Source organism: Vombatus ursinus, unplaced genomic scaffold, assembly GCF_900497805.2.
Source record: "Vombatus ursinus unplaced genomic scaffold, bare-nosed wombat genome assembly UNPS02014802.1, whole genome shotgun sequence".
Taxonomy (NCBI): Eukaryota; Metazoa; Chordata; class Mammalia; order Diprotodontia; family Vombatidae; genus Vombatus; species Vombatus ursinus.
Genome location: NW_020954580.1, coordinates 25,612,850 through 25,640,360, shown reverse-complemented (window position 1 = coordinate 25,640,360; position 27,511 = coordinate 25,612,850). Strand labels below are relative to the sequence as shown.

At 36.1% G+C, this 27,511-nt stretch overlaps 1 protein-coding gene across 8 annotated transcripts in view; it reads right to left on the bottom strand.

The window, feature by feature from the left end:
- Positions 1 to 27,085, bottom strand: part of ZC3H13 (zinc finger CCCH-type containing 13) — an 80,060-nt gene extending 52,975 nt beyond the window's left edge. For 7 of the 8 annotated variants that reach the window (XM_027873566.1, XM_027873568.1, XM_027873569.1 and 4 more), the window contains exons 1-7: positions 27,045 to 27,085; positions 22,602 to 22,727; positions 21,411 to 21,520; positions 17,169 to 17,280; positions 7,924 to 8,032; positions 3,177 to 3,316; positions 2,235 to 2,395 (exon numbers count right to left, since the gene is read on the bottom strand). In XM_027873566.1, the coding sequence (XP_027729367.1) occupies positions 2,235 to 2,395; positions 3,177 to 3,316; positions 7,924 to 8,032; positions 17,169 to 17,280; positions 21,411 to 21,520; positions 22,602 to 22,718 (749 nt within the window). In that variant the 5' untranslated portion in view covers positions 22,719 to 22,727; positions 27,045 to 27,085. The remainder of the gene's footprint in view (positions 1 to 2,234; positions 2,396 to 3,176; positions 3,317 to 7,923; positions 8,033 to 17,168; positions 17,281 to 21,410; positions 21,521 to 22,601; positions 22,728 to 27,044) is intronic. The other variant, XM_027873567.1, reaches the window with a different exon arrangement.
- Between the last annotated feature and the right edge of the window lie 426 nt (positions 27,086 to 27,511).

The following is a 27,511-nucleotide window of genomic DNA, read 5'->3' as shown; positions in this document are numbered from 1 at the left end:
AAGAGAGAGTATTCACATAAGATTTTGATGTGAGGATAACTGGAAAGTGGAGGCTCTGGAAAGATAAGGCAAAAGAATATCTGTCAAGGGAACTAAAATCAGAGTCCAAGTTTCTAGTAAGGTGGAAATGGCTAGAGATTAAAGACATGAACTGTAAGACTACAAAGTGCAGAAAAAGCATAGATCTGCATTGGTTGCGGGAGTCTCACTAGGACCCACCTACACTGATGAATCACAATGTTACACACACACACACACACACACACACACACACACACTCTTATATTTGCATACACACATATTTACATACACCTAAAAATATATAAAAACAGTTAAATGCTAATTACATTAGAATAACAAGCTAGGGTTTGAATGAAATATTGTCAAAAGAAATTGCTGCCTTCTACTGATGTGGTTTGGTGAAAAGTTCAATGAAGTCACAGTTGTCACAGCAAAAATAAACAATTTTCATTCATTATTGTGAACTTTTTTCAATTTTTCTTAAAGAATATTCATAGTATATACATAACATATGTGTAGTATATGCATAGTATGTATAAAGTATATGCACCACAAAAGAAAAGTTAGTCTTATTACTTCCAAGACAAAATGATCTTCTATGATGTCTGTTTTGATCAAAAATTATATCACTCACCTTAAGCACATGATTTTGACTGTAATGACTTTTAGCTAATTATAAAAAATCATACTACTCAATAATGGGCATTTGCTGATTATTTTACTCATTTGGCACTTAGATTATATTGTCTTGTCTGGCTGTCAATAATCATTTCATGTATTAAATAAAAAATAGTTACACATTTCTAAAAAAATATTACCCAGTTTATTTTTAGAAGCCTAGGTTCAAAGTGACACTGAGCTGTTTTCAAAACCAAAAGCATCTTTCAAAGGATAAACATCTAGCACCAATGAGGCCAGGCTATTCAGGAGAATATGCTGCAAGCTGACAGCAAGTCAAAAAAAAAGAAGCTGAAAAAATATTTGATCACCGATAACATTCTTGTGACACGCAATTTAGAGATGTTAAAAGGTAACAACACCCCTTTGCCTTTGTTTTTTATAAGTCTTTCTTTACAGTCACATCTTATACATGAAACTAGGAAACAATTCCAACACCCCAACAAGATAATAAACATGAAAAAGTTTTTGGAAAGCATAAAGCATCATTCAAACAAACTACAAGCAACAGTTTGTGTATCTGGGCCAATTTTTAGGAACCTAAAGTACCAGACCCATATTACAAAAGGAGAAAAAAAACGTTTTGAGCCCAAGAAAAATATCTTTCACAACACCTAGGGTTGCTCAGACAGCAGCCTGTTTTGTTTATTAAATTAATCAAATCCAAACTTAATCAAATTTGTTAAATTGGTAATCTTATGACATTGCTACTCAAAATGTAGATATTTCTAATTTTATAAGTTTAGAGATAGATTTATATGATTTTTCATTTTTTAAAAATAAGAGAACTTATTTAATTTCCCCTAGCCACAGTTCTGCCCTTCATTCTAACTAGCTAGACAACAGATCAGAAACAGTCAAGCTGCTGAAATCAGACCAACTAAGAAAAGACAAAAGACAGTACGTGAGGAAAGAGAAAATTCATCTGCTGGACATGCACAGTAGTTTGAGATCATATATTATAGGGGGGATTATATCAATAGGACCTTAGGGTATTACTGTATTATCACAATAACTGGTTTACATGAATCAGGAATTGTGTTTTATATTGTAGCAAAACATCTTATATTATACTTTAGAAAAAAGTCATCCAAAACATAAATTTTTTAATGTTTTGGCAAAGCTTTAGTTTTCTGGATAATTCACTTACCACAACTCATGCAGAGAAAGCTGGGCACAGTTAAAAAAACATTGGAAATGGAATCAGAGGACAAGGGTCCAAGTCAAGATTCTAATACTTCTATACCTGAGTTTCCTCATATGAAAAATGGAGATAATGCTATCTGAACCACCTACCTCACAGGGCTACTATGAGGAAAAAGATTTGTAAACCTTATGGGATATAGAAATATGAAGTATTATTATTGACTCCCTAACAAAGTCTGATAAAATGAGGGACTGCTATATTAATACATAGTAACAGTGAGATAAAAATGAAGGAGAAGGGAAATATCACCAGGGGGCATACATAAACTTCAAAAAGAAGGTAGGTCATAAAGCCATGGCATTATTCTAATGCATGTTTAACTACTGACCTCTGCTGGTCCAAGAGAGGAGAAGATACTGCAGATATCTTCTTATCTTTCTTGCTAGCTGAAGAAGATGACTTTGGACTTGATTTTCGCTTTGGAGATTTACTAGACTTTCTCAGAGAAGGAGATGGAGACAATTTTGATCTAACCACCTCTGGAGAAATCTTTTTAAAAAGAGAAAAATTCAATAAGTTTTACTAATGAATTATGCTAAGACATTAAGAGTGAAACTTTTTTAGGTCATAAAAAAAATTAGCTTCCAACAAAAAAATACTGCCTTTTAAACCTAAGGATATCTGCTTACTTAAAAAGCCTGTTTTACATTTAAATGTTTTTTTCCTATAAAATGTCTCAATACGACAGAACTAAGCATAATAAAATTTCAATTAAATCAGCTAAGTGGTTCTTCTATATTCGCTTGACATTTTACAGAGACAAATAACAAGAAGGCAAATGGATGAGCTACAGTTTTTCCTAGCATTGGTATATATTCAGGCCACTCTTGAACATTACCTAGACCATCAAAGTCCACAGAATGAACCTTCGTAATACAGATGGCACCGAAATGCTTTACAAGTGCACATTTTCAAAATGCACAAATAAAGTATAATCAATTACTGTATTTTATGCTTACTAAAGCAGGAAAATAACATTTTTAAATAACTTCAATGAATAAAGTTGAAACAAAAAAAGTTTCTATATAACCTTTAGATAGGTATCCTTAACAGAAAAAGAAGTCAACTAACTCCTCTGTTTCCCAAACATTCCAATTAATCTAGGATAAATTGTGGTAATAGAGACCTGAAGTCTAAGATGATTAAAAAAAAAAATTCAGGAATTTCTTCTAAATGGCAAAATCATTTTCAGTTTTAAATTGAATTTGTAAAAGTCCTGTTAACAGATAACATATTTGTTGTGATTGCAAAACAGGCCTAACGAACCCACCTCTTTTTTAATGACGATTTCTTCTCTCTTCTCCAAGTTTTCTTGCTCTAGCTTCATCAGTTCCCTCTGAATTTTTTGGCGCTTCATTTCCAGTGACAATTCATGGACATAATCATAATTAATGTCTCCGTTGTCAGAATCTTTAAGTCAAAAGGCAGCACTGAGACACTTTATAACAACTTAAACATCAGAGCTATACTAAAGATAATTAAACAGATTGTCAAATTAAAAGATTATCCTATTATTATTGGCAAGATGTCTGCTAAGGGCCCTTCTGGCTCTAGATCTATGATCCTACGATCTTTTGTTTTTACATTGCTCACATTTCCCAAAGTACTCCTTCCCCCATCTCCTTACAAAGATTTTTTTTAAGAGCAAAAAAATAGTTCAGAAAAACTATCCAAAATATTTTTTTAAAAAGACATCTTATGCAATGTTCAACATTGCATAACACGTGTGCAAAGAAGGAAGGGGGAAATATCTTCCCAAATCTCAGACATCTCACCCAGTTAAACTCATTTTGGACTTCTTTGACTTCTCCATCCATTTCTCCCCTGTGCAACTCATCATTGGGAAATGTCATCATCTTGCCAATTCCAAGATCCAATCGACCATGGTACTCACACCATGGTACTAAATACTCTCTGCTGATGAGAAGGTGGAACCATAAACTTCTCTATTCAAAGAGAGAGGACAGGCATCTTAGACATCTCACTTCCCACCTCGATGAATTCATTTTGAATTTCTTTGGCCTTCTCACCATGCCCTCATGCCTGGCACCTTCCTCTCCACTTCCCCATCTCTCTCCTTTTCAGCTTTCCTATGTTGTACCCCAGCACTTAGCACAGTGCCTGGCACACAGCAGGTGCCTAAATGTTCATTGACTATTGATATTTATACTTCTTTGGGGTAAGATTTGGTTTATTATAATTTGGAAATTATAATTTCACAGAATTCAATTTCTATTATTTTGCTAACTATTCTTTCCACTGATATTTTTATTGGAACTGATTTTCCTGGGTCTGTTTACCTGTTCGTAAGTTTATGTCTCCCAAAGCTTCTCTGTACTGATACTGAATTCATTTTTTTTTAACAGAATAGTTCATTATATTCATGTACCACATTTGTTTAGGCATTCCCCAATGAATGGGCATCTACTTTTTCTTCCAGTTCTTTGCTATAGCAAAATGTGCAGCTATAAATATTTTTGAGGGCACATGAGATCTTTACCTTTGTTACTGACCTCCCTGGGGAAATACTTAGAAGTGAGCAGTGAATTCTCTAGGTTGAAAGGTATGAATACTTTAGTCATTTTCTCTGCATTATTTCCAAACTGCTTTCCAGAATGATTAGACCAATTTACAGCTCCACCAAGAATGCACCCATCTTTCTACACACTCTCCAACCTTATTAATTATTGCCCTATCTTTGCCAACTTGTTGGGTATAAAGTGAAACCTCAGGGTTGTTTTGTCTTGCATTTGTCTTATTATTAGTGATCTGAATCATTCTCTCATCTGGTTTTTAATAATTTGTAATTCTTTTGAGAGCTATTTATATCCTTTGAAGACTTCTCTACTGGGGTTGTGGTTTTAAGCATGTCTTAGTTTATCTCTATCTCTTGACTTTCAGACCCTTATCAAAAGTATTTGATGAAGACTTTTTCCCAGCTGACCTCTTATCCCAGCTACATTGATTGTGTTCATTCAAAAGCTTTACAACTTCATGTAATTGAAGTCATGTTGCAGCCTTCTGTCACCAATGCTTTCCTTTGTTGGGTTAATAATTCACTCCCTAACTTTTCCAGCATGAATTGAGATGCTATGGGATTTGGTTTGTGTGTTTATTAATAATGATATTAATTTACTGTGTATAATTAAAGCAAAATGTAATTCTCTTGTTTATACTTATTGATATTGTGAATTTTTTTTTTTTTGCTTTGAATAATACCATTATTCCAGCTACTGGTTTGTTTTTTATTTCATCTGATGAATAGTAAATTTTGTTCCAACCTCTCATTTTGATTCTATGTCTTTGCTTTTTAGATGTGTTTCTGGTAAACAACAGATTGTGAGTTTTTATGTTTTTATCCATTCTGCCATTCCTTTGATTTTACTGGATTGCTATAGTTCATTCACATATAAAGTTATAAAATTTAGATTTATGTTTTTCTCTATTTGTTTATTTAGAACATTTTTCAAGGTTTTTATCTTATTTCTCATAGATGAACACTTTGTCCCCGCTATTAGTTTTGTTTAAAATATTTTAATGCAACTCTATTCCCAGAGTCTTTCTTCCCCCTACTCTATTATCTCCCCCTGTTTCCACTGGTCTACCCTTACTCTTGTTTTAGAGTTGTGCTTTATTTTTCTTACTTTAATGTATTCAATTATATATTTATTCCTCTTTTTTTGTCCCTTCCATTCCCCTACTCAACATCTTCCCTCTTCTCCAACTATATTGTTCGCTAGTTTTCTCTTTATTCTACCTTCTAAAAAGTTTTCATCTGTTTTGTTCTCTTCCCTAATTCCTTTCCTTTCTACCTTATTCTGAACTTTTAATCTCTGATTCATGGACTGTATCCATATTTCACAGTGGGATTTCTGTGATTCTATGATTCAATGATGATGCTAGAATTAGTGATGGCTAAAAACAGCACTATATGGTAGAAATTACTGTATCCTAAAATATACATTCCACTTCTGCCTCTTTCACTCCCTGTAACTATTTTCTTTCCTATTGGCCATGATGAGACTATGTCTCCCCCTCTCCCTGTTCTGGTTGCCCTATAGCCCACAGGAGCTCACACATTTCCTCCTAGGCAAGAATTTTGTCCATGGAAAGCACAATACTCTCTTCAAAATGGTGATCTCCCAATGTAATGACTTCTCCCTAGATTAAACCTCTAATGAGGCCTCAACTCCCAGCACAGGCACACACCTTTTCCCCCATGAGAGTGCTCTTCAGTGGCACCCCCACCCTTCTGTTAAATTAAACTGTGCCCCTTCAGTCTCCAAGACGCAATCCCTTCCTTCTGCTGCCTCTTCCACTGCCTGAAGCTTCCCTCCTCTCCCCTCATCGCAGCCCTACCCTACCCCCGACCATTCTTTCCAAGAGACTATAGGAATTATCTTTCTGCTATTCACCTATAGCTTTGGCAGGGGTGCACTCTACCCATTCCCCACTGTCTCCCACTTCCCCTCTCCTCACCTATTCGTCCTAAAACACTTGTCAATCCTGTTGCACAAAATGCACTGATTCACTTACAGTGTGATCATGAGACTTAGTTCACATTCCTGTAGCTCTGCTGCTCCACTCTTACCACAGAAAAGGCCTGGATTAAATACTACTTCTGACTTGTACTAGCTGTTGACCATGAACAAGTTACGTAACATCTTTAAGTGCACTAGTTCTCTAATCTAGCAAGATGGAGTTAATGATAATGTAGTACCTATCTCACAGGGATATTGTGAGAACCAAGTGAAATAATGGATATACAACATTTTGTAAATCTTGAGAGGTTACATAAAGAAATGTAAACTACTCTTTCCTGACACTGTGGGAAAGGGGATATACTGGTAGCTACTCCAATAAAAGCCACCACTCCAGTATAACATTCATTTATTCAATAAACACGAAGTGTCTACAAGTACAATACCTCTACTGAAATTCTGCTACTCCGGTGTCTCATTACGACATATAGAAGTAATCTTGGGTTCATAAAATCACAGATTTAGAGGCGGAAAGTACCTTAGAGTCTTTTTGATTGAACCCTAATTTTTATAGGTAGAAAAACTGAAGTAGAGAGGTTAAGTGATGTCCCTCAGGTTTTAAGTGGTGAGGCAGTATCTGACTTATCTTCTGACTTCCCATCTAGCATTATTCTACAATGCAGAAGACTTTGAAATAACTCCGAGTGAGTATTCAAATAAAATGAGGTGCAAAGAACTTCAGCCACTATTATGGTACTTAATATATACATCTAATAGATACTCAAGGTATCTTAAATAAATTCAATAAATGAATTTAAGTTATTAAATAGAAGATAATTAACCAGAATATCAAATTTTCTGATTATTCTAACTAATTAAGGTTTACTGGACTTCACTGTTATTCATCTTCTAACATATTAATTGGATCAGTTCCTTTAGTGTAGCCTAAACCTAAGATACTCACTTTACAATGCTGTGACAATTACAAATATTATAAATAGGTGATCAATTTTTAAATGAATTAAACTAAATTTTAGTTGCAAATTCTAATTAATATAGATTTTACAGCACTTCATCTGCTTGCATAATAAGTGACACATGATAAATAATCTGATTGCAAGACTCCTAAAGGTACTGAAACTTGCTGTGAGAAATGACATAATGGCCATGAACCAAATAAAGGTGGGAACCAAATGAAATCTGCAAAAAAGGCTAATTTCTACCTAACAGAATTACAGAGCAGAGGGGCTACCATGAAAAGGTTTGGGAGATGCCTAGGGCTCCAGAAATAAATCAGAAAAGGCTGACTGAAAGCTGCTGAGCAGCTGGCCTTCTCTGACCTACTCCAAGTCAGTATTTCCTGCTATAGTACCAATCATTCAAAATGATGCAGGTTATACAAAAGCCTTACAGAAAGCCAAAAGATAACAGACGGAAAGGCTTCTAAGATCACAGAAAATCCACAATGTAAAAAATCAAGAGATGACTAAGCAAAAAAGCAAATTTTTTTTTTCTTTGACATCTTTTTAAACTTACCATCTCTGTTAGTTTCCCATTCTACATTTTCTTCTTCACTTTCTGGAGTTCTCTCCTTGGTTATTTTGATGTCTTCCTTCTCCCTATGTCTTCCCCTTGAAGACTCTTTCTAAAATTGCACATATAAATTATAAAGTCTTTGATTTTTTAAATGTATAACTTCATTAAGAGAAATGTTTGAATTTATACTTATTCATAATCATGTCGGTAAGTCAATCTAAGAAATAGTTACCCACTCACACAAAGCAGTAAGTTCTAGACATTTCATTCCACTGTTCTACTAGTACATCTTTATAAAGAACGAGGTCCTGGTTCAAGGAAAAAAAGCAAGTATAAAACTTTGTGACCTTCCGTGTATGATATGCATGGGGAAAATAGTCATTTAAACATTTACACAATATACTGGAATGATCTGGTATTGAGCATAATTTCATAAATATTCTCTACTATATAGTAATCAAACATTTAATAACTTTATTTCAGATTAAGAATATCCTAACATTATTCTTTCTTAGAGAAATAATACTATTGAAAAATGATTTTATATCTCCTAGTTACCTTTAAAAACAAAAATTTACAATTATTTTAATAGGAATCAACATATGTAAATTGTTTTTACAACACTAAAAGATAAATAAACTAATATTTAAAGTTATGGCCAATAGGCCATCTTCACTTGAAGGATTTCATTTTAATCCGGGTACAATCTTAGACTATAAAACAAAATCCTATAATAAAAAATAAGCTATTTTAAAACTCAAATTAAACATCCAGTTACATCAGACTTATAAATATTATCTGAAAAGTCTCCAGACACTACAGGAAATTACAAACCAATCCCTGTCTTAATGAAGCTCATAATCTTCTTCCCCACATCTATACCTTTTCATTAAGATGCTAAATCTTACATGACAATGATAATCTCTTCTCTGAATAAATATTTTTAAACAATGATCCAGCTTACCATTTGAATATTAGAGATATGTGTAATAGATACAGAAATTAGCAGATAAGGACATGTAGTGCTAAGCTACAACTGCTTCTTTACTATAAATATAAGATGTAGTTATCATAAATCTAGGACAGGGAGAACCTCAGCTGTCCAACCCCTTTATTTTAAACATAAGCAAAAACTGAGGCAAAAGGGAGGTTAAGTGGCATGCATACAGGAAGGATTCTTCAGACTGAGGATTTGAATGAAATCATATTATATAACTAAAAGATTACTATATATTGTCACACAGGAGGTCCACAGGATTAAACTAACAAGTGGCAGAATGTGAAATGCAGAGAAGGAATTCCACTGGCTTCTAGGGCAAAAGAAAGGGAATAAAATCCAAGATTACTAACAACAATAACCAAAAGCTTTAGACAGGCCAGGGCCAAGAACTAAAAGAAGCCCAGGAAGGAAGGAAGAGATCAGAGCCAGGTTCCATTTATTTGTACTGACAATAGTTCTCAGAACCAGTTGTCAAGAACATTTTATAAACGTTTTAATAGCAATTCCCTACTGATGTGATGGGAGCCAAAACACAGATAAAATTTATTTTTTCAAAGTGAATTAGTATTCAAAACTAAGGTAAACTGTAAGCTAATTTTCTTTTTTTTTTTTAACTAAAGGCCACAGTAACATGACTTTTTATAGCTTCATAAGTTTCTCTTATCATTTTAGTCCCCTATAAAAGTCCATAAATTTTTCTTTAAAACCACAAACCCCACCTTTAAGCTATTTCAGAAGTAGTTGGGGGAAGGTCTCCCGTTCCAGAGATGTAGCCATGAAGAGAAATGCCAAATAAATAAAGATGGTGGCTACAATACCACCATTTAATAAAAGCAGTATGTGAGTAAGCCCTGAATTTACAGCTAAATGAAACTGGGGCAAAAGAAACAAGCTCTGGATAAAGAAATTATCTCCAGAGATTTTAATGCTGGCAGCAAACCCCATATTAGCATAAACTTTATTTCTAAAGTTTTTGTTTAAGAGAACACTGATGAACTAAATAGCTGCCCTAAATTTCAAATATTTTCATTGGTACATTAAAATGCTACTTGCACAAGATGTTCCTAAAGATTCCAAGGCTTGACACGAAACATTTGAGTCAAGAACCTAAAATTCTAACAGGGCAGAACATATCACTGAAAGCTGGTAAGAGTGGTTAATAGTAGGAAAAAGAATAATCAATGGACTATTATTTCTCCTGAACATTGAAAGAATGACTAAAAAGCACATAATCAAATGCTTATGACATTCCATGCCCTGTGCTAACCACTAGACATACAAATACAAAAAGATTGTGGCCGCCCTTTACAACATATATAGAAATAGGGGGAAACACTTATGGGGAGCGGTGACCAAGAAGGTGTATTTTGGGTGAGGAAATCAAAAGGATGATAATTGAAGTCACAGTTCACAATGGTGAACTCTCATCAATCAGAGTCAAGAACCGGATTGTCAGTTAAGAGGTTAAGGCTAGAGCACAGCAACATGGCATGAGGATGGAAAGGGAGTACCCATGGAAGAGCAAACATGGTTTTGGCATAAAGGATAAAAATACCCACTCAGAACAAGAGAAGCACTGTGCCACAAAAGTCTTTTATCTTATATTCTGCTCAAGCTTCCAAAAAACTTAAAGAGTATAAAAAATTGAAACATCTTACTGAGTGCTTCCAACAGGGCTGAAAAAAATCCCTTTGTATCTGCAAGTGGTCCCCAAAAGCTTAAGAGGTAGACGTTGACTTTTGAGGAAAAACAAAAGACAAAAAAAGAAGAAATAAAAAAGGCAGTATGTAATTATATAGAGCAATGAAGTCCAATTTCAGGTCTAGCTCGAATTTAGTGTCACCAAGAGCCTTGAGAACCCTCCACAAAAGCTCAAAGGAGGGGACAGAAACATTTGGCTAAGACAGTCACTGGGGCAGCACAAGCAAAAGTCCTGGTGGCCATTAGTTCCCATCAATCTTATTTTTTCCCCCTCTTCTATTCACAAGGATCAAATCCTAAATCAACCTTCAACAAGGACATTAGCAACTGAAAAGGAAGAGAATAAGCATGTATATGGCACCTACTGTGTGCCAAGCACTCTGCTAAGTGTTTTACAAACATCATCTCATTTGATCCTCACAGCAACCCCAGGAGGTAGGTACTGTTATTATTACCATTTAACAATTGATGAAACTGAGGCAAATAGGGTCACACAGATAGTAAGTATCTGAGGCCAGATCTGAAGTCAGGTCTTCCTGACTCCAGGCCCAGAGCTCTATCCACTGTACCACATAGACACTTAGTGAGGAATAAAGGAAGACAATGAACAAAGGTGACCAAATGTCTCTTACTAATATTATGCCAGTAAATTAATGAGCATGAATGGTTGGTAAGAAATGTACTTCTGTACAATGAAGGTAAAGCTTCACAAAAAAATTAGGCTTACTGCAACGTACTGCTGGGTAGCATGGCAACTCAGCACGCAGGATTTGTCTAGGTCTCATTTTAAGGATTTTATTAACAAGTAGGTTACATAAAAAATGACATGATTTTCAACTTTCCTCTTTTTTTAATCTCAGAAAGGCCTATAAACAACTGTGTTAGACTTAAGAGTTCTGAACAAGGCAACGTCTAGCCATGATTCTAAAGGAATGACGAACCAGCAATTCACCCTCCAGACAGAGGTGACAAACTCAAGATGCAGAAATGTACACTTCTGGACATGGCCAATGGAGGACTGTGTTTAGTTTGCCTATACAGGGCTTGGTTTTGTTTTGTTTTGTTTTCTAACAAATGTTTTATTTTCCAATGGGAGTGGGATTGGCGGGGGGGGGGGAGAGAATGCTCATTAATAGCAAAAGTAAAAGGAACATAAAAAGCAAAAAAAAAAAGCTATAAGAAGTAACATAAAAAGCAAAAAAAAAAGAAAAAAGAAAGCTATAATAAAGTCCACAGACTAATAGGTAGACCTATTATATAATCTTGCCATTCTGGCACAAAAATGCTATCATTTTCATACACATCTAGACATGCCATCACAGGTATAGCCAAAAGGCTGAGGTAACACTGTCATTTGGAAATTCTAATTTTAGGGGCCCATGTTCATGAAAAGAGTTTTTAAATAGTATCTTTCTATGTGTTCCCAATATACAGGAAACCTTGTAGCAAGTTTTAAGATCAGTTTGGTTATTCTGTAAATTCTCTTATCTGCAAAAGAAGCCCTTGAACAAACTATTCAAAATTCAATGTGATGCCTTACGAAACTGAAATTTTGATATTTAAAGCTAACATACAACACAGTATGTGCCATACACTGTGCTGTGTACTGGGATACAAAAACAAAAACAAAACAGCCTCTAGCCTCAAGGAGCACATAGTCCAACTGGAGGAAACAACACATACAAAAATAGTTGGAGACAAAAAAAAAGGAACCTTGCAGGGGAAGGCACTAGCAGTGAGAAGGCCCAGAAAAGGCTTCATGCAAAAGGTGACACTTAAGCTAGTTCTGAAGGAAGTCAAGGACTCCCAAAACACAGAGCTGAAAAGGGAGAACACTGCAGGTATGTGAGACAACCAGTGAAAAGGCACAGAGTAAGGAAACGGGAGTGTATTGTGGGAGGAACAATCAATACCAGAATGACTAGAACAGAGTGTGTGGAGGAGGGTAATAAATATAATACAGCAAGAAAGGCAGGATGGGGCCAGGCTACAGAGAGCGTTAAATAACAAACAGCAATTATAATGCTTCTTGGAGAGAAAAGGAGAACAACTTGGTCAGACCTATGCTTTATGAGAATCACTTTGGTAGCCTTTGTACAGAATATGGACCAGAGTAAGGAGAGATTTAAGACCAAAAGATAAATTGGGAGACTGTGGCAACAGTTCAAGTGAGAGATGATACAGGCCTCAACTACCACAGTTGCTCTAAGAGCAGAGAGAAAGGAATGTATGCAAAAGATGTTGTGGACGTCAAAACAGCAAGATATGGCAACTAATGTGATATCTAGGGTGAGGGAAAATGAGGAGTCAAAGAAAACACTGAGGTTCTGTAACAGAGGGGACTGAGAGAATGTAAGTGCCTTCAACAATAATAAAGAAGACCAAAAGAGAGGTGAAATTTGAGGAGAAAGCTGAGTTCTATTTTGGACAGGTTGAGTTTGAAATGCTCATAGGACATCCAGTTTTGAAACAGGTAGTTGTTGATGTAGAACTCGTGGTGCTGGGTAGGGAGACTAGGCTGGGATGAATTTGATATATAGGGAATCTTTAACATAGAAATTAACTGAACTCATAGAAGCTGATGAGGTTGCAAAGTGAGTGAGTAAAGACACAAAAGGGAGCTCAGGACAGAGCCCTGAGGTAGACATGGAGTTAAGAAGTTTGACTGAGGAAGGGAGAGCTAACAAAGCTAATAAGATTTAGTGAGAGTTTAAGGATAGGAAACTAAGGCATGCAGGAAAAATATCAGTAGTTGAAGAGAGGTTGCAAATTATAAAGAAACAGAGAATGATGGAAGGAGGGAGACTTCACCAGAAACTGGAGTTAACAAAGGGAAACTAGTCACTCAAGACAGAAGTATCAAACACACCCAAGGCAGCATTGCAGCCAACACTGGGAGGTACAACCTGAACCAGATTAAAATATAATTGAGAAATACTTAACAAAAAATAAAAACACAATAGAACAGAAATGATGTTAATATTGTAAAATGAGCTGAAGAAAGAAATGGCAAACCATTCCAGTATGTTTGCCAAGAAAACACCAAATGGGGCTAGGAAGAATTGGATATGACTGAAGAACAACACATGTTAACATGTTGTTTTTCTAAGTCAATATGCGGCCAACAGGGATCTTTACGTACAGTTTAGTGGCCTCACTTCTATTTGAGTTTGATACCACTGACTTAAGGGATAGAGACTGGGGAGAGAGGACAATGCAGCCACAACAAGAGTGATAAAACTTCAGCCACTTAAATAGTAAGCTAAAGGAGTTCAAGATTAAATGCTTTTGTCATTCTGTCATTTCAGTCACGATCCCATTTGGAGTTTTCTTGGCAAAGATACTGCAGTGATTTGCCATTTCTTTCTTCAATCCATTTTACAGATGAGGAAACTAAGGCAAACAGTGTCAAGTGACTTGCCCAGGGTCACAGAGCTAGTAAGTATCTCAGGCCAGAATTGAACTCACAAAGATCAGTCTTCCTAACTCCAAGCCTGGCACTCTGTGCACTGAGCCACCTAGCTGCCCGACTAAATTTTTATCAAATTAAATAAAGTACAACCTCATAATCTTGAGGCTGTAGAAACTTCTCATAGAAATCACACTGCAGATATAACTTAAGAAATAAAAATTTATATACATATATATGAATAATACATATGAAATGGGATATTATGGTTTATATAGAAACCATTATTTGAAAAAGCTATGTGCGTGTGTATGTGTGCACGTGCAAATGTGTGCGCATGTAAGCTTTTATTTTCATTTTTCTAAGGAAAAGACAACTCAATTCCTATAGATTCCAATATAGTTCTAGCAGAGCTCAATATTAAAGCATCACTGATTCTATCAAGCCTTTGGAATACCTGATAAATAAAAATACTATAGTTTATCAGAGTAATAAATGAAATTACACAATAATAAATTATATAAAATCTTCGGAATTTTTCCTAGTAAAACATTTTACTGTGTGATCTAAGAGACATGTAACAATTCACAGAGGAAGAAACTGTAAAGGTACATAAGCATTTAAATGTAAATATGCATGTATGTTAGCAATGTGTGTATTACACATTTTCTAAAATATGTTCGAATTGCTTAAGATACTGCAAGGCGAAGAGATATGTATGTAGCAGGTGAAGGACAAAGACTTGAACTCAGTTTTCCTGGCTCCAGAGGCAACCTTGTACCCACTAAGTCATCCTGTCTCTATTATTCCATTCCATTGTTACAGAGTTCTAATTCTTAGGAAGTTTTTCCTTATTTGAAACCAAAATCTACTATAATGGGAGTCTGATAGTTTTGAAGGTAGGTAATTTGCACAAAGAAAGGCAGCATTCACCAAGACATATGAAAATTAACTTGTAAATTTTATTTTGGCTATATTTTTATTGATATTCATAGTCTTAAAGTATGCCAGTATGCTAAACTTCTCTTTAGAGTAATATGTAATAACTTTAAGTCTGATTGTTGACAATAAAAATTAATTTTAATAATTAAACACTTTCACAAGCAAGTATCTTTACAAAAGATTCAGAATCCTGAGGTTTTTTTCTTATTCTTTTATCCAGAATTGACATAAATCAAACAGATGTCAGCTCATGTCAGGCTAAATAAAAGTATTCTCTTTCATAATTAATTTTCTGACTTTAAAATAAGGAAAAAAGGTCAATGGACCTGAAGATTTCCTCTTTCTCAAATCCTTGAGATCTTTAAATATTTTGGGCAAAAAAAAAATGGTTTTTCAGCAAATAACTTAAGTAAGGGGTTCTTAATGCCTTTTAGCATTTAAAAAATTTGAACTGCTTTTTCAAATTTTAAGATACTGTAAGCTATAGGAGTAGCAGAGACAGGGCTACATGTAGCACAGACCTTACCTCTAACCATCTCTAGGACCCAATCTACCACTAAGACACTTCACAATGGAGTTAAGCTCCTTAAGGGTATCTCAGATATTGTTTCTGAATACCAAGGGTCTAGCACAGTGATTGAAATATAGTAAGCACCTAATAAATGTTTGTTGTATTAAATTAAATATTATGACCAGAGTCAAAGAAAATAAAAGCACAAGGGGCAGCTAGGTGGCACAGTGGATAGAGCACCAGCCCTGGAGGCAGGAGGACCTGAGTTCAAATTTGGCCTCAAACACATTAACACTTACTAGCTGTGTGATTTTGGGCAAGTCACTTAACCCCAACTGCCTCACCAATGAAAAAAAAGAAGAAGAAGAAAAGAAAAGCACAAAAGAAAAGTATACTTTCCAAATTTAGGTAAGTCAAAAACTGCTACCCTCGATATGATCTGTATGTCTCCTTAATCACATCAAAGCATACAGAATATAATCAAAGACAATATATTATTTGGTTAATTTTAACATGTCCAGGGTCAAATGGTCTTCAAAGAGAAGTAAACTGCAGAGAGTCTAGAAAAAGCAGAGTCAAAGAGTAATAATCTATTAATGTGTACCCTGTACTGCCTAGAGAAGGAGGAGCTCTGATTATAATAACCAGGTTACCAAGATAGAATGCAAATCTCTTAAGAAAATCCAGGAAAGACTTGTATGCACTGATGCTGAGTGAAGTGAGCAGAACCAGGAGAACACTATACACAGTAACACACACATTGCACGATGACTAACTTTGATAGACTTAGCTCTTCTCAGCAATGCAAGGATCTCCAAAACTTTCATGATGGACTATCCACATCCAGAAAAAGAACTATAGAGTCTGAATACAGAACGAACCATACTATTTGCTCTTTTTTTTTCTTCTGTTTTGTTTCCTCTTTCTTGTGGTTCCTCCTATTGGTTCTAATTCTTCCTTACAACATGACTAATGTGTAGATATGTTTAATAGGAATGTGTATGTAGAGCCTATATCAGATTGCACACTGCCTTGAGAGAGAAGTTGGGAGGAGGGGAGAAAAATTTAGAACTCAAAACATTCGGAGGTGATTGTTGAAAACTAAAAATAAATTAATTTAAAAAAAAAAGAAAATCCAATTCTCTTTACCATAATTGTACACTTACTAAGCAACCTTCAAAATCTATAATTTAAACTCCAGAAAAGAGCACAAGAAAAAATGTCTTCGTAGCAAGTATTCAACCTTCATGTTTTCAAATGTCTCCTACTACAAATTCGTAAGGTGGACTCTACTACATAATTCTCATTTTACTGATGTAATTCCATACCCCTAGAGTCTAATGACCTGTAAATGAACTAATAAAATCAAGGACCAGTCCCACAGTGATTCCACCAGGATTTAGATACCCCATCTAAAGCCCAGATTAAGCTCCAGATAATCAACCTCTCTCAAGCACTATAGCATCTTAATTACAATAAAGAACTTAAGGCAATTTAGATGGATTTTCAGATTTTAAAAGGCATTTTTGCTAAATAACATCTCTCAGCTATCTTCAAGAATGCTGTTAAAAATTTAATCTAAGAATAATAAATCAAAATCATATTTTTAACTTTCTAACAAAATGGAACATAAAGTAAGGTCTTTTAAAATTATCTGATACTTGTGAAAACTTGTTTCCTACCCTTACTGGTGAAGATGACTCTTCAGTATTTCGTTTCTGAGGCTCTGTTTCCACATCTTGCCGCTTATTCTTCATCCTTTCCCTAAGATCACCAGTGGGTCTTTCTGGTGACCTTTATAATTTAGAAAAAGAAAAAAAGGAAATATTATATGATATGACTCAGAGACATAACTAGAAAATTCACTCTTAAATATGGATAATTTCAAAAATTTAAGACTACTCAAGTTTGGAAAAATTAATCCATGTTTCAACTCTGCATACACAGGGGTAAAAATAGGCAATACTCTCAATACCATTCAAAATATACATAGTTAAATATTTATTTTGGTCAGATACTATTGAATTAGATGGGGAAATCATGCACAATATTAGATATGGAAATTTGGAAATTAAAGTTTGACTTTTCCCATCTTCATGCTTGAAGGCCAATACTATTGTTTATTTAAAATTTGTCAATCATCTGGCATATTAACTGGGTATGAGACCACTTTGTCAAAGCAAAAATTCAAGGAATAAAACTGAGAAATGGAATTAGTGACACTTAACTATTATAGTTAGCCTAAGAGAATTATTCATACAAAGAACCATTAATTTATAAATTTGCTAATGCAGCACATCTGCAAACAAAAAACAGCAACAACTAACAAAAATAACATGCATTTTAAGTCAAGCAAAATTCAGACATAGTGACTTAATTCCAGCTAAGGAAATGGGGAAGGTGGAGGAGCAAGGGAAAGGAGAATTGAATGAAAAGATATGTATCTGTACATACACACTAATGGTATAAATAATGTATAATAGACATCCTTTGATTTTAATTTATAAAGTTCAATTTACTGACAACAATATCAGCCCAGAGATTATAAGAAGGAAAAGGAAAAGGAAAATGTATCACTTTTAAAATATTCCTGGCATTCTTCTGGTACAAGGGAAATAAAGAATTAAGTAATAGTTACCACCACTCTCCTAATGTCAAAAATTACCTGAGAAAAACCTATAAATTAATTACAAATGACATATCTAACTCAATTTAAGAGGCATTTAGGTGAGATGTACTGGGTAATGATTTAAACACAGATGATACATTTAGTAAACTAAAATTAAAGTTATATTTGTAAAATGTTTTTATGTTAAATGAAAATATTAGCAAGATAAGAAGTAGCATGGTATATGTAGTAGACTGAGAGCTGGTCTCAGAGTCAGAAACACAGAGGGGTTTCAAGTTGAGGCTCTGATACATATAAGCTTTGTGATCTTGTACAAGTCATTGAAAACTCTTAATACCTCAGGCAATTCCAATATTTTAAGTTGCAAAACAGCTTCCAAACCACACAGGTAAAGGGCAGCAAGGTGGCGAAGTGGATAGAGCTCTGGCCTTGGAGGACCTGAGTTCAAATCCGGCTTCAGACACCTGACACTAGTTATGTGATACTGGGCAAGTCACTTAACCCCGATTGCCTCACCAAAAAGCAAAAAAAAACCCACAGTAGTAGAGAAAAGTTCTTAACCAGAAATTCCATGTCATGTTATTTGCACAAATGCTTATCTGTAGTTCTAATATAATGGCATTAAAAAGATGCTTTCAATCAACTAACAATTATTCATTAATGACTGACTATATGCCAAGCACTGTTCTCAGCTCTAGAGATACAATACAAAAGTGAGACAGTGCCTGCCCTCAAAGAATTTATATTCTACTAGACATCATGATAACAGAAATTTATTTTTTATCACTAACAAATTCTTAAGTGTTTAAAAGTTTTTTTTTAAACAGGGTATACAATCAGAGCTTACAATTTTCTACGCAGAGGAGGTTTCCCACAAATTATCTGCCTGAATATTAAATTTGTGCAAAGTAAATTTTCTAAAGTGTGCTATTTTATTTTAGTTTTGAACTAAAACTATTTCTGCCAAATACTGAAGAAGGAGAAAGAAAGAAGGGGGTAAGGGAAAGGAGAGAGGAAGAAAGCAGGAGAAACAAAAAAGGTACATTTCAACTGTAACAGCTTCCAGAACTTAGGACTTCAGCATTAATCACAGTGAGGTCACTTTTCTGGACAGAAAAATTGCTTTATTTGCCTTTTTAAAATCTGTTTCTAAAAAACAGGAATGATATATTTATTACTCTGAAGAGGTCATGTTAAATGGAAACAGTAAAGGTGTAAAAAAGTAAAACTTGGAGTAGCTATGGGAAGGCAAACCCACATGGATCTCTAAACCAGTCCAACCATTTTGGAAAACAATTAGGAATTATATGACAGAAAAAAGTGACTAAACAGTTACTATCCTTTGACACAGCAATTACACCACTGGGCATATTCTCCAAGAAGGCTTGAAATACAAAGTTCCCATAGACAATCAAAATATTCCCAGAAGCACTTTCTGTAATAGCTAAAAACTATAAACAAATTACATGCTCATCAATTAAGAATAACTAAACAAACTATTTTAAGTGAATGTAATGGAATATTATTGCACTATAAGAAATGACAAATGAGGAAATGAGAGAATCCTAGGGAGACTTTTATGAACTAATGAATATTTGCAATGACTACAATAGTATTAAGACAACACTAAAACACAGCCAAACTCGAATTAAATGCAATGCTCAATTTTGGTCCCAGGAGACGTGAAGGAGTATACTTCTCTCCTCTAATAGAGAAATGTAGAACTACATGTGTATAATGTTGCACAGACACAATTTTGTCACCATGTCAGTTGGTTTTGTCTAACTATTTTACTTTGTTACAAGGGAGGGCCTACAGGAAGCAATAGTATATTGGGAAATGACGGGTGGATGCAAAGAAACAAAAAAGTATCAACAAAACTGAGAGAAAACATTAAAAATAATAAGCTCTATTGTAAAAGTTACTGTTTCTAATCATGTAGTTCCAAGTTTCACAAATTAAGGACAATAGGCTGAGTTTCATTTGAGAAGATATCTAATTTCCTTTAAAATGTCTCTCATAATGCTTTATTTTGTTAGAACTAAAGTTACAGGCTGTGGTAAGAGAAGGTAAGAGTAGTGGATTGCTAAATGTCCTTTTCTTGTTACTATATTTGGGGCATTCTGAATAGACGAGGATTAAATAATTATTGCAAACTAACTTTAAAGTGTTAAGACCATATCTTGGTACTATTTTTAGATGCTCTGAACATGTAGGTAGTAACAGTAAACAGAGTAAAGGACCTAGAGTCAGATTTGAATTTAAAACCTATCTGAGATACTTATTAGCTGCAGAATCCTGGGCAGGTCACTTGATCTCAGTTTGCCTCAGTTTCCTCATTGGTAAAATGTGGATAATAATAGCACCTTCCTACCCAGGTTGTTATCATGATCAAATGAGATAATATTTGTAAAGTGATCAGCACATTGCCTGGCACATAGTAAATGCTACGTAAATGTTAGATATTATTATCAGAAGTTCTGAAAAGGCAAAGCATACAATTTATTTTTTTTAATTTTTTTTATTTTTATTTTGCTAGGCAATGAGAATTAAGTGACTTGTTCAAGGTCACACAGCTAGTAAGTGTCAAGTGTCTGAGGCTGGATTTGAACTCAGGTCCTCCTGACTCCCAAGGCTGGAGCTCTATCCACTGCTCCACCTAGCTGCTCCTAAAGCATACAATTTAAAAGAGAAAACTAAAGAGAAATGAACTTGTGAATATTTTTACTACTAGCCTAGTTATTTTAAAGCTTTACTTTCTTTGTAATATTCATTTAAATCATTTTCTTCATTTCTTGTTGATCAATGGCACTAATTTATGTTTATAACACTAGTATTTTTGTTTTAAAGTTACAAACAGCTCCCTTTTCACCAAAAAATAAAATGGTTAAACAACAAAAATCAAATTCTTGAGATTCTATGAACTCCTACTACCACTGCCTTAAGGTATTATTAAATATATTATCAATATAAGAAAGGTAGAAGAAGCCCACAAAAGAACTACAAAAATAAGCCATTCACTGTCACTTATTTAATTTGGATTCTCTTAAGCCCTATTTCAAAGCTAATGAAATAATACTGATTAAGACAGGTTTATTAAAAACATTTCAAATGAAGAATTAAGCTTGAAAATGTCTTTAAAATATCCAATATAGACATACCAATGTTTCTTTTTAACAACTTTATAAAAGTTCACCGTTTTCCCTTCCCTACCTCCCCATATTTTCTATTTTTTACATAAGACAGATGCTGACATTTTCCAAGAATTTGTGCACTTTCTTAAAGCTAAATTTACCTTCTATAACTGCTGCTATAGCCTTTGCCTCGAGGTGAAGGGCCATGTACGAATCTACATGTGTTCCCATAGGGACAGTTGCCAGTCTTCAGCCAGTTACGGCACTGTGTCTAAAAGAGACAGGTATTACTGGATGAATTCCATGAAATTTTAGTAATAAGATGCCTGAGAGACAAAAGTAAAATAAGTCTAATCATTCCAGCTAATCTGATAACTTATTCTAAAAGTAATAAAAAAAGGCAAATAAGGGGAAAAGTTTTTAAAATATTAATTTTTCAACTTTTTTCAAAAGGTAATTTTTAAAAATCTACCAAAAGGAGTTGCAAAATGATCCAATCATTTTGGAGAGCAATTTGGAACTATGCCCAAAGGGCTATAAAAATGTGTATTCCCTTTGACCCAGCAATAGCACTTCTAGGGTTGTATTCAAAAGAGATCATAAAAATGGGGAAAGGACCCACACATACAAAAATATTCATAGCAACTCTTTTTGTGGTGGCAAAGAATTGGAAATTGAGGGAATGTTCATCAATTGGGGAATGGCTGAACAAGTTGTGGTATATGAATGTAATGGAATACTATCGTGCTATAACAAATGTTGGGCAGACTTCAGAAAAACCTGGAAAGACTTGTATGTACTGAAGCTGAGTGAAGTAAGCAGAACCAGGAGAAAATCGTACACAGTAACAGCCACATTGTCCGATGACTAACTTTGATAAACCTCTTCTCAGCAATGCAAGGATCTAAGACATCTCCAAAAGTCTCATGAAGGAAAATGCTATCCACATCCAAAGAAAGAACTATGGTGTTTGAATGCAGATCTGAAGCATACTATTTGCTCTTTTTTTTTCCTTCTGTTTTGTTTTGCTTCCTCTTTCTTGTGGTTCCTCCTATTGGTTCTAACTCCTCCTTACAACATGACTAATGTTAAAATACGTTTAATAGGAATGTATATGTAGAACCTATATCAGATTGAATGCCGTCTTGGGGACAGAGGTGGAGAAAAATTTAAAACTCAAAAGTGTATGGAAATGATTGCTGAAAACTAAAAATAAAATAATTAAAAAATCTACCAAAACAACTTTATCAACATTACTATATTAAAAACAAACAGTTCTTTGCTAAATCAAACCAATACTTAGCATGAGGAATTCCAAAAGGACTCTCATGTTTATACTGCTAATGACTCACCTCAGCTGTATTTCCAGTACTGGGTCCAAGTCTTTCAAATACACTTGGTCTTCGGGATGTGCTATCAGATATGGTCTTGGTATTTTCCACTGTGACCTTTCTTCTAATTTTTGACATCTTGTACTACTTTAACCAAAAAGAGAGACAAAAATCATAAAATACTTTGGTTTTAAATAACTGAGATCAAACTCACAAACAGAACTATTACACTGAAACTGGGAAGGGTTACAGTTGAGATCAAGGATGAACATGCAAATTCAGGCAGAGAGAGAAAGCACACGTCAGAGCATTTTGTTTTTGTTTTAAAGATATACACCACATAAAATAAAATTTATGCTAGTCAAGTTAATATGGTGACTGAGATTTTTATTTACTCCTAAGTTTTTAAAAATCTTCCTCTGTTCAAAATGTTCTAATATTGTCTCACTAACATAAAAAGCAGCAGTTTTTACAAAAAAAAAATTGTCTTAGTAAATATTACATTTATCACTATTAAATTTTGCCCAACATTCTAGCTTGTCAATGACCTCCTCACTCACAGCTTATACTCCAAAGGATCCTAGATCTCTTCTTTATGGGGTATCCCTATCTGCCCATCCTGGGAGAATTCTTGTTCTTATCCACCCACAAATTCCCCATATCCTCAAATTCTCTTGATATCCTAAGTATGCTCAATAGAACCACTGGTTATCTTTCATTCTTGTCATTTTTGATCATACATTCTCTTGATGGCATATTTTACATCAGTTCTACATAATTCTTATTTGTGTGCTACATAAAACGTGCTACATAAAACCTGCACGAGCTCATTATAAATCTTTCTTTTGCCCTTTGAGTAATTCTTAACAATACTTCCAAGAGTGTAGTACTCCACGGCTTAAGCCCTAATGCCCACTTTGTAATCTTCTGAAGGCCCCAGGAAATGCCCTGCCTTACTTCTCTTTGCACACTTATAAACAACTGCTTACCAAGTTTCTTTCCTTCCCTGGCCCTTAACTAAACAGAAAACCGTTTCTCAGTTTTTCTTCCCCTAGTAGACTTACTGCTAGAAACGATATACAGAAAAAGCTCAAAATGGTTTAAATTGCCCTTTTTTCCTTTTATGCTTCAAATGCAAAGATACACAAGGTAGTAATAACAGGTCTTTAGATACACATAGGGGGACAGCTAGCTGGTGCAGTGGATAGAGCACCGGCCCTGAAGTCAGGAGGATATGAGTTCAAATCCGACCTCACACCAAACATTTGACACTTACTAGCTGTGTGACCTTGGGCAAGTCACTTAACCCCTACTGCCTCACTAAAAAAATAAATAAATAAATAATAGATATACATAGGACCAAAGTAAGCTTCTGCAAAGTAGATGAAAAACACCTCAACTCAGTAACTCTCCTGGGCAGAAATGAAACAAGGTGCTGAGATAATGGCCAGTAGGAGAGAAGGAAATTCGATACCAAATACAGAATTTGTCTTTCTCAAGCTTTTCCAACTCTTCTTTATTCTAGTGCCAGCCCTCTGTTAATTATTTCCTATTTATCCTAGTTATAGTTTGCTTTACATATATTTGCATGTTGACTCTTTCATTAGCTTGTAAGTTCCTTGAAGACAGGCACCATTTTGATTTTGTTGCTGTTTTGGGTTTCAGCCTGTTTTAGTATCCCCAGCCCTTAGCATAGTACCTGGAACATAGTAAAACAACTAATACGTGTTTTCTGATTGACTGCTACCAAGAGGAAGCAGGACACAGATGGGGGATTCCAGGCCTCATCAAGGGGTGATGGGAAAGAAGAGGAAAATCTCCAAGGGCAGGTAAGGGAATTTTCTGGGGCTGCCCATTGAGCAGCCAATTCCCAGGGAGCTATTTTATAATCACAAAAATCAAATGTCCTCAAGTTTTATTATTGCAACCTAATATTCCTTATTTTGCATATAAAAGACAGGGAGTATCTTGAAGACAAAAAGAACAAATTTTTTTCTACCAACCATTTTCATACATCCAAGACAATAACTCAAAGAAATTTTTAACTTCTTTTACCTATCAACCCAAAGAAACTTCCTGTGTCTTCTGTACACACCTCTGATCTCCTTACCTTTCTTTTCTACATGTTCATTACTTCCTTCTTCCATTTCTGATTTGTTATTCATCCTTCACTAGCTACCACAAAGACCATTTCCTCCATATTAATTTATAACTATATCTCCAACTGTGATAATTTAAAGTAACTTTCAAAACCTTTAAAAAATTCTGACTCACAAAGAAAAATGGAAAAATATACAGTTAAAGTATAATTCTCCTCTATCCTCCAAACTAAAGGAAGATGTAATTAAGCCAATAAAATAGACATCTTAAACTCAACATTTCCAAAACTGAACTCACTGTCATTGCCCCAAAACCACTTCCCTCCCAACCTTCCCTATTACTGTCAAGGGCACTACAATCTCCCAGTCCCCCAGAATTGAAACCTTGGTGCCAGCCTCACCTCTTCATTCTCTCACCCTCCATATCCAATCTGTTAGCAGAGCCCATCTGTCTTACCTTTTTTTTTTTTTACATTTCTCACAGAAGTTCCCTTCTCTCATCCAATATAATTTGGATAGGAGTCTATAAAAAAATCTCTAACCTAAAGTTCACTAATTGGGGCAGCTAGGTGGCTCAGTGGATAGAGTGCCAGGCCTGGAGTCAGGAAGACCTGGGTTCAAATCTAGCCTCAGACACTTCCTAGCTACATGACCCTGGGCAAGTCACCCTATTTGTCTCAGTTTCTTCATCTGTAAAATGACCTAGAGAAGGAAATGGCAAACCACTCCAATATCTTTGCCAAGAAAACTCCAGAAAAGGTTAGGGAAAGTCAGACACAGCTGAAAAACCTCTACCCTAAATGTAACTAATTATCAAAATCTCAATAATTATAGTAATAGGAAAAGCAAATCAATCAATCAACATTTATTAAGCACCTACTAAGTGACATACATTGTGCTAAACACAGTGAAAAGACAGTCCCTGCCCTCAAGGAATGAGGCAAGAAAAAACACAAAAGGAAGGTGAAAAGCAGAGGGAGCAAGGACAGAGGGTAGTAAAGAGGTGGGGTATCAAGGGCTGAGGGGATTTTAGGATGATGAATGAGATTATGCCATTAAAGAGTTTCGTTGAGAATGGTGAAGTCAGAGAAGTCCCAACTAAGGTCATGCAACCAGGTGGGAAATGAGGAGATAAAATATGCCATTTTATTGGTCTTTTTCATACTTGTTGGGATTTCACTGGTATGGACAACTCCAAATAAGAAAACTCTGAACACTAACGCAGGTCTCTACCTTTTGGTATAAAGTATAATCTTATTTAGCCGCTTGTGGCACAGAGAGGTTAAGTGACAGAAGTGGGATTTGACCTTTTTGCCTCCAAACTAGTCTAGGCCTACATCCACTAAGCCACACTGCCTCTCTCCTTATTAGTCTACACAATAAAAATGACTACAAAAGTGATTTTCAATAGCTGCCCATCTGCTTTCGAATTCTTTTCCTTTGCCTGTTGGCTTCCCAAGCTTCCTTAAAGTCTCAACTAAGTCCCACCTTCTGCAAGAAGCCTTTCCCAATTCTTCTTAATATTAGTGCCTTCCCTCCAAGATTTTCTCCAATTTATCCTGCATTTACTTTATTTGTACATAGTTGCTCCCCCATAAATATCAGTTCTTTGAGAGCAGAAATTACTTTTTGCCATTTTTTTGTAGATAGGTAAGTGATCCCCTTAGCACAACTCCTAATGGCCCGGATAAAGGAGGACAGCACTGCGCAGCTCTATAGATGGGTTACTCAGGCATGGAAAGGAATCTTCTTTTCATTCTCAGAGATTATCATACTGTATGTAAGTATGTCTGTAAGTAAGCACTTCATAAATGCTTCTTCTTATGAGGAATAGGAGCAATGGGGTGAGGGTCACACCGGATTCATGAAATAATAATAATAATAATAATAGCTAACATTTACAGATTGCTTGCTATGTGCCAGGCGCTATGCTAAGTGCTTTACAATTATTATGTCATTTGTTCCTGACAGCAACCTTGGAAAGTAGGTGCTATTATTATCTCCATTTTACAGATGAGGAAACCGAGGCAAATGGTTGAAGTGCACCCGGGGTCGTGCTGAGGCTGGGTTTGAACTCAAGTCTTCCTGACTCCAAGCCCGTGCCAGCTTGCCTCAGATGCCATCTCATGCAGATGCCATCTCATGCAAATGTTTCATTTTACAGAGGAAGACACTGAAGCCCAGTGGTGAGGGGAGGCTGCCCAAAGTCACAGGCAGTGAGCAATGCGAGGTGGGGTTCGAACCCGGGCACTCCCCGCTTTCCCGACGGGGTGCAGCCAGTCCGTCCTATCAGCACGCGCCCGCCTCGGTCCCTCCCCCCGGCCCCGCCCCCTCGCCCGCACAGACGTAAACACGGACAGCTTACCTCCGCCCCGAGCTCCCTCCGAGGGCGCTCCCCGCCGCCCCCGCCGCCCCCGCCTCCGCCGCCGCCACCGCCCCCGCCACCGCCTCCACCCCCGCCACCGCCCCGAGGAGCGGGGGAGGCAACTCCCTGCCCACGGCCCGAGCCTCGGGAGGAGGAGGAGCAGCGTGCGCGGCTCCCGGGAACGGACCCTCGGCTCGCGGGGGCCCCCGGGGGCTGCTGGGAAACGGAGCCCGCCCGCCGCTTAGCCAGGGTCAGGCGAGGGGTGGAAAAGCCGGGAGAAGAGGCGGGCCGCGGGCGGGGGAGCGCGAAGAGGAGCGGAGGGAGCAGGAGCAGGAGGAGGGCAAAGGTGGGGAGAGACTCGAGGGAGGGCAGAGGAGAAGAAGCCTCCGGGAAGAGACGATCGGGCCGCGCACAGATCCCCCTCCGCTTCGTCGCCGGAAGCCGAGAGATCACTGGACCGGGTAGAG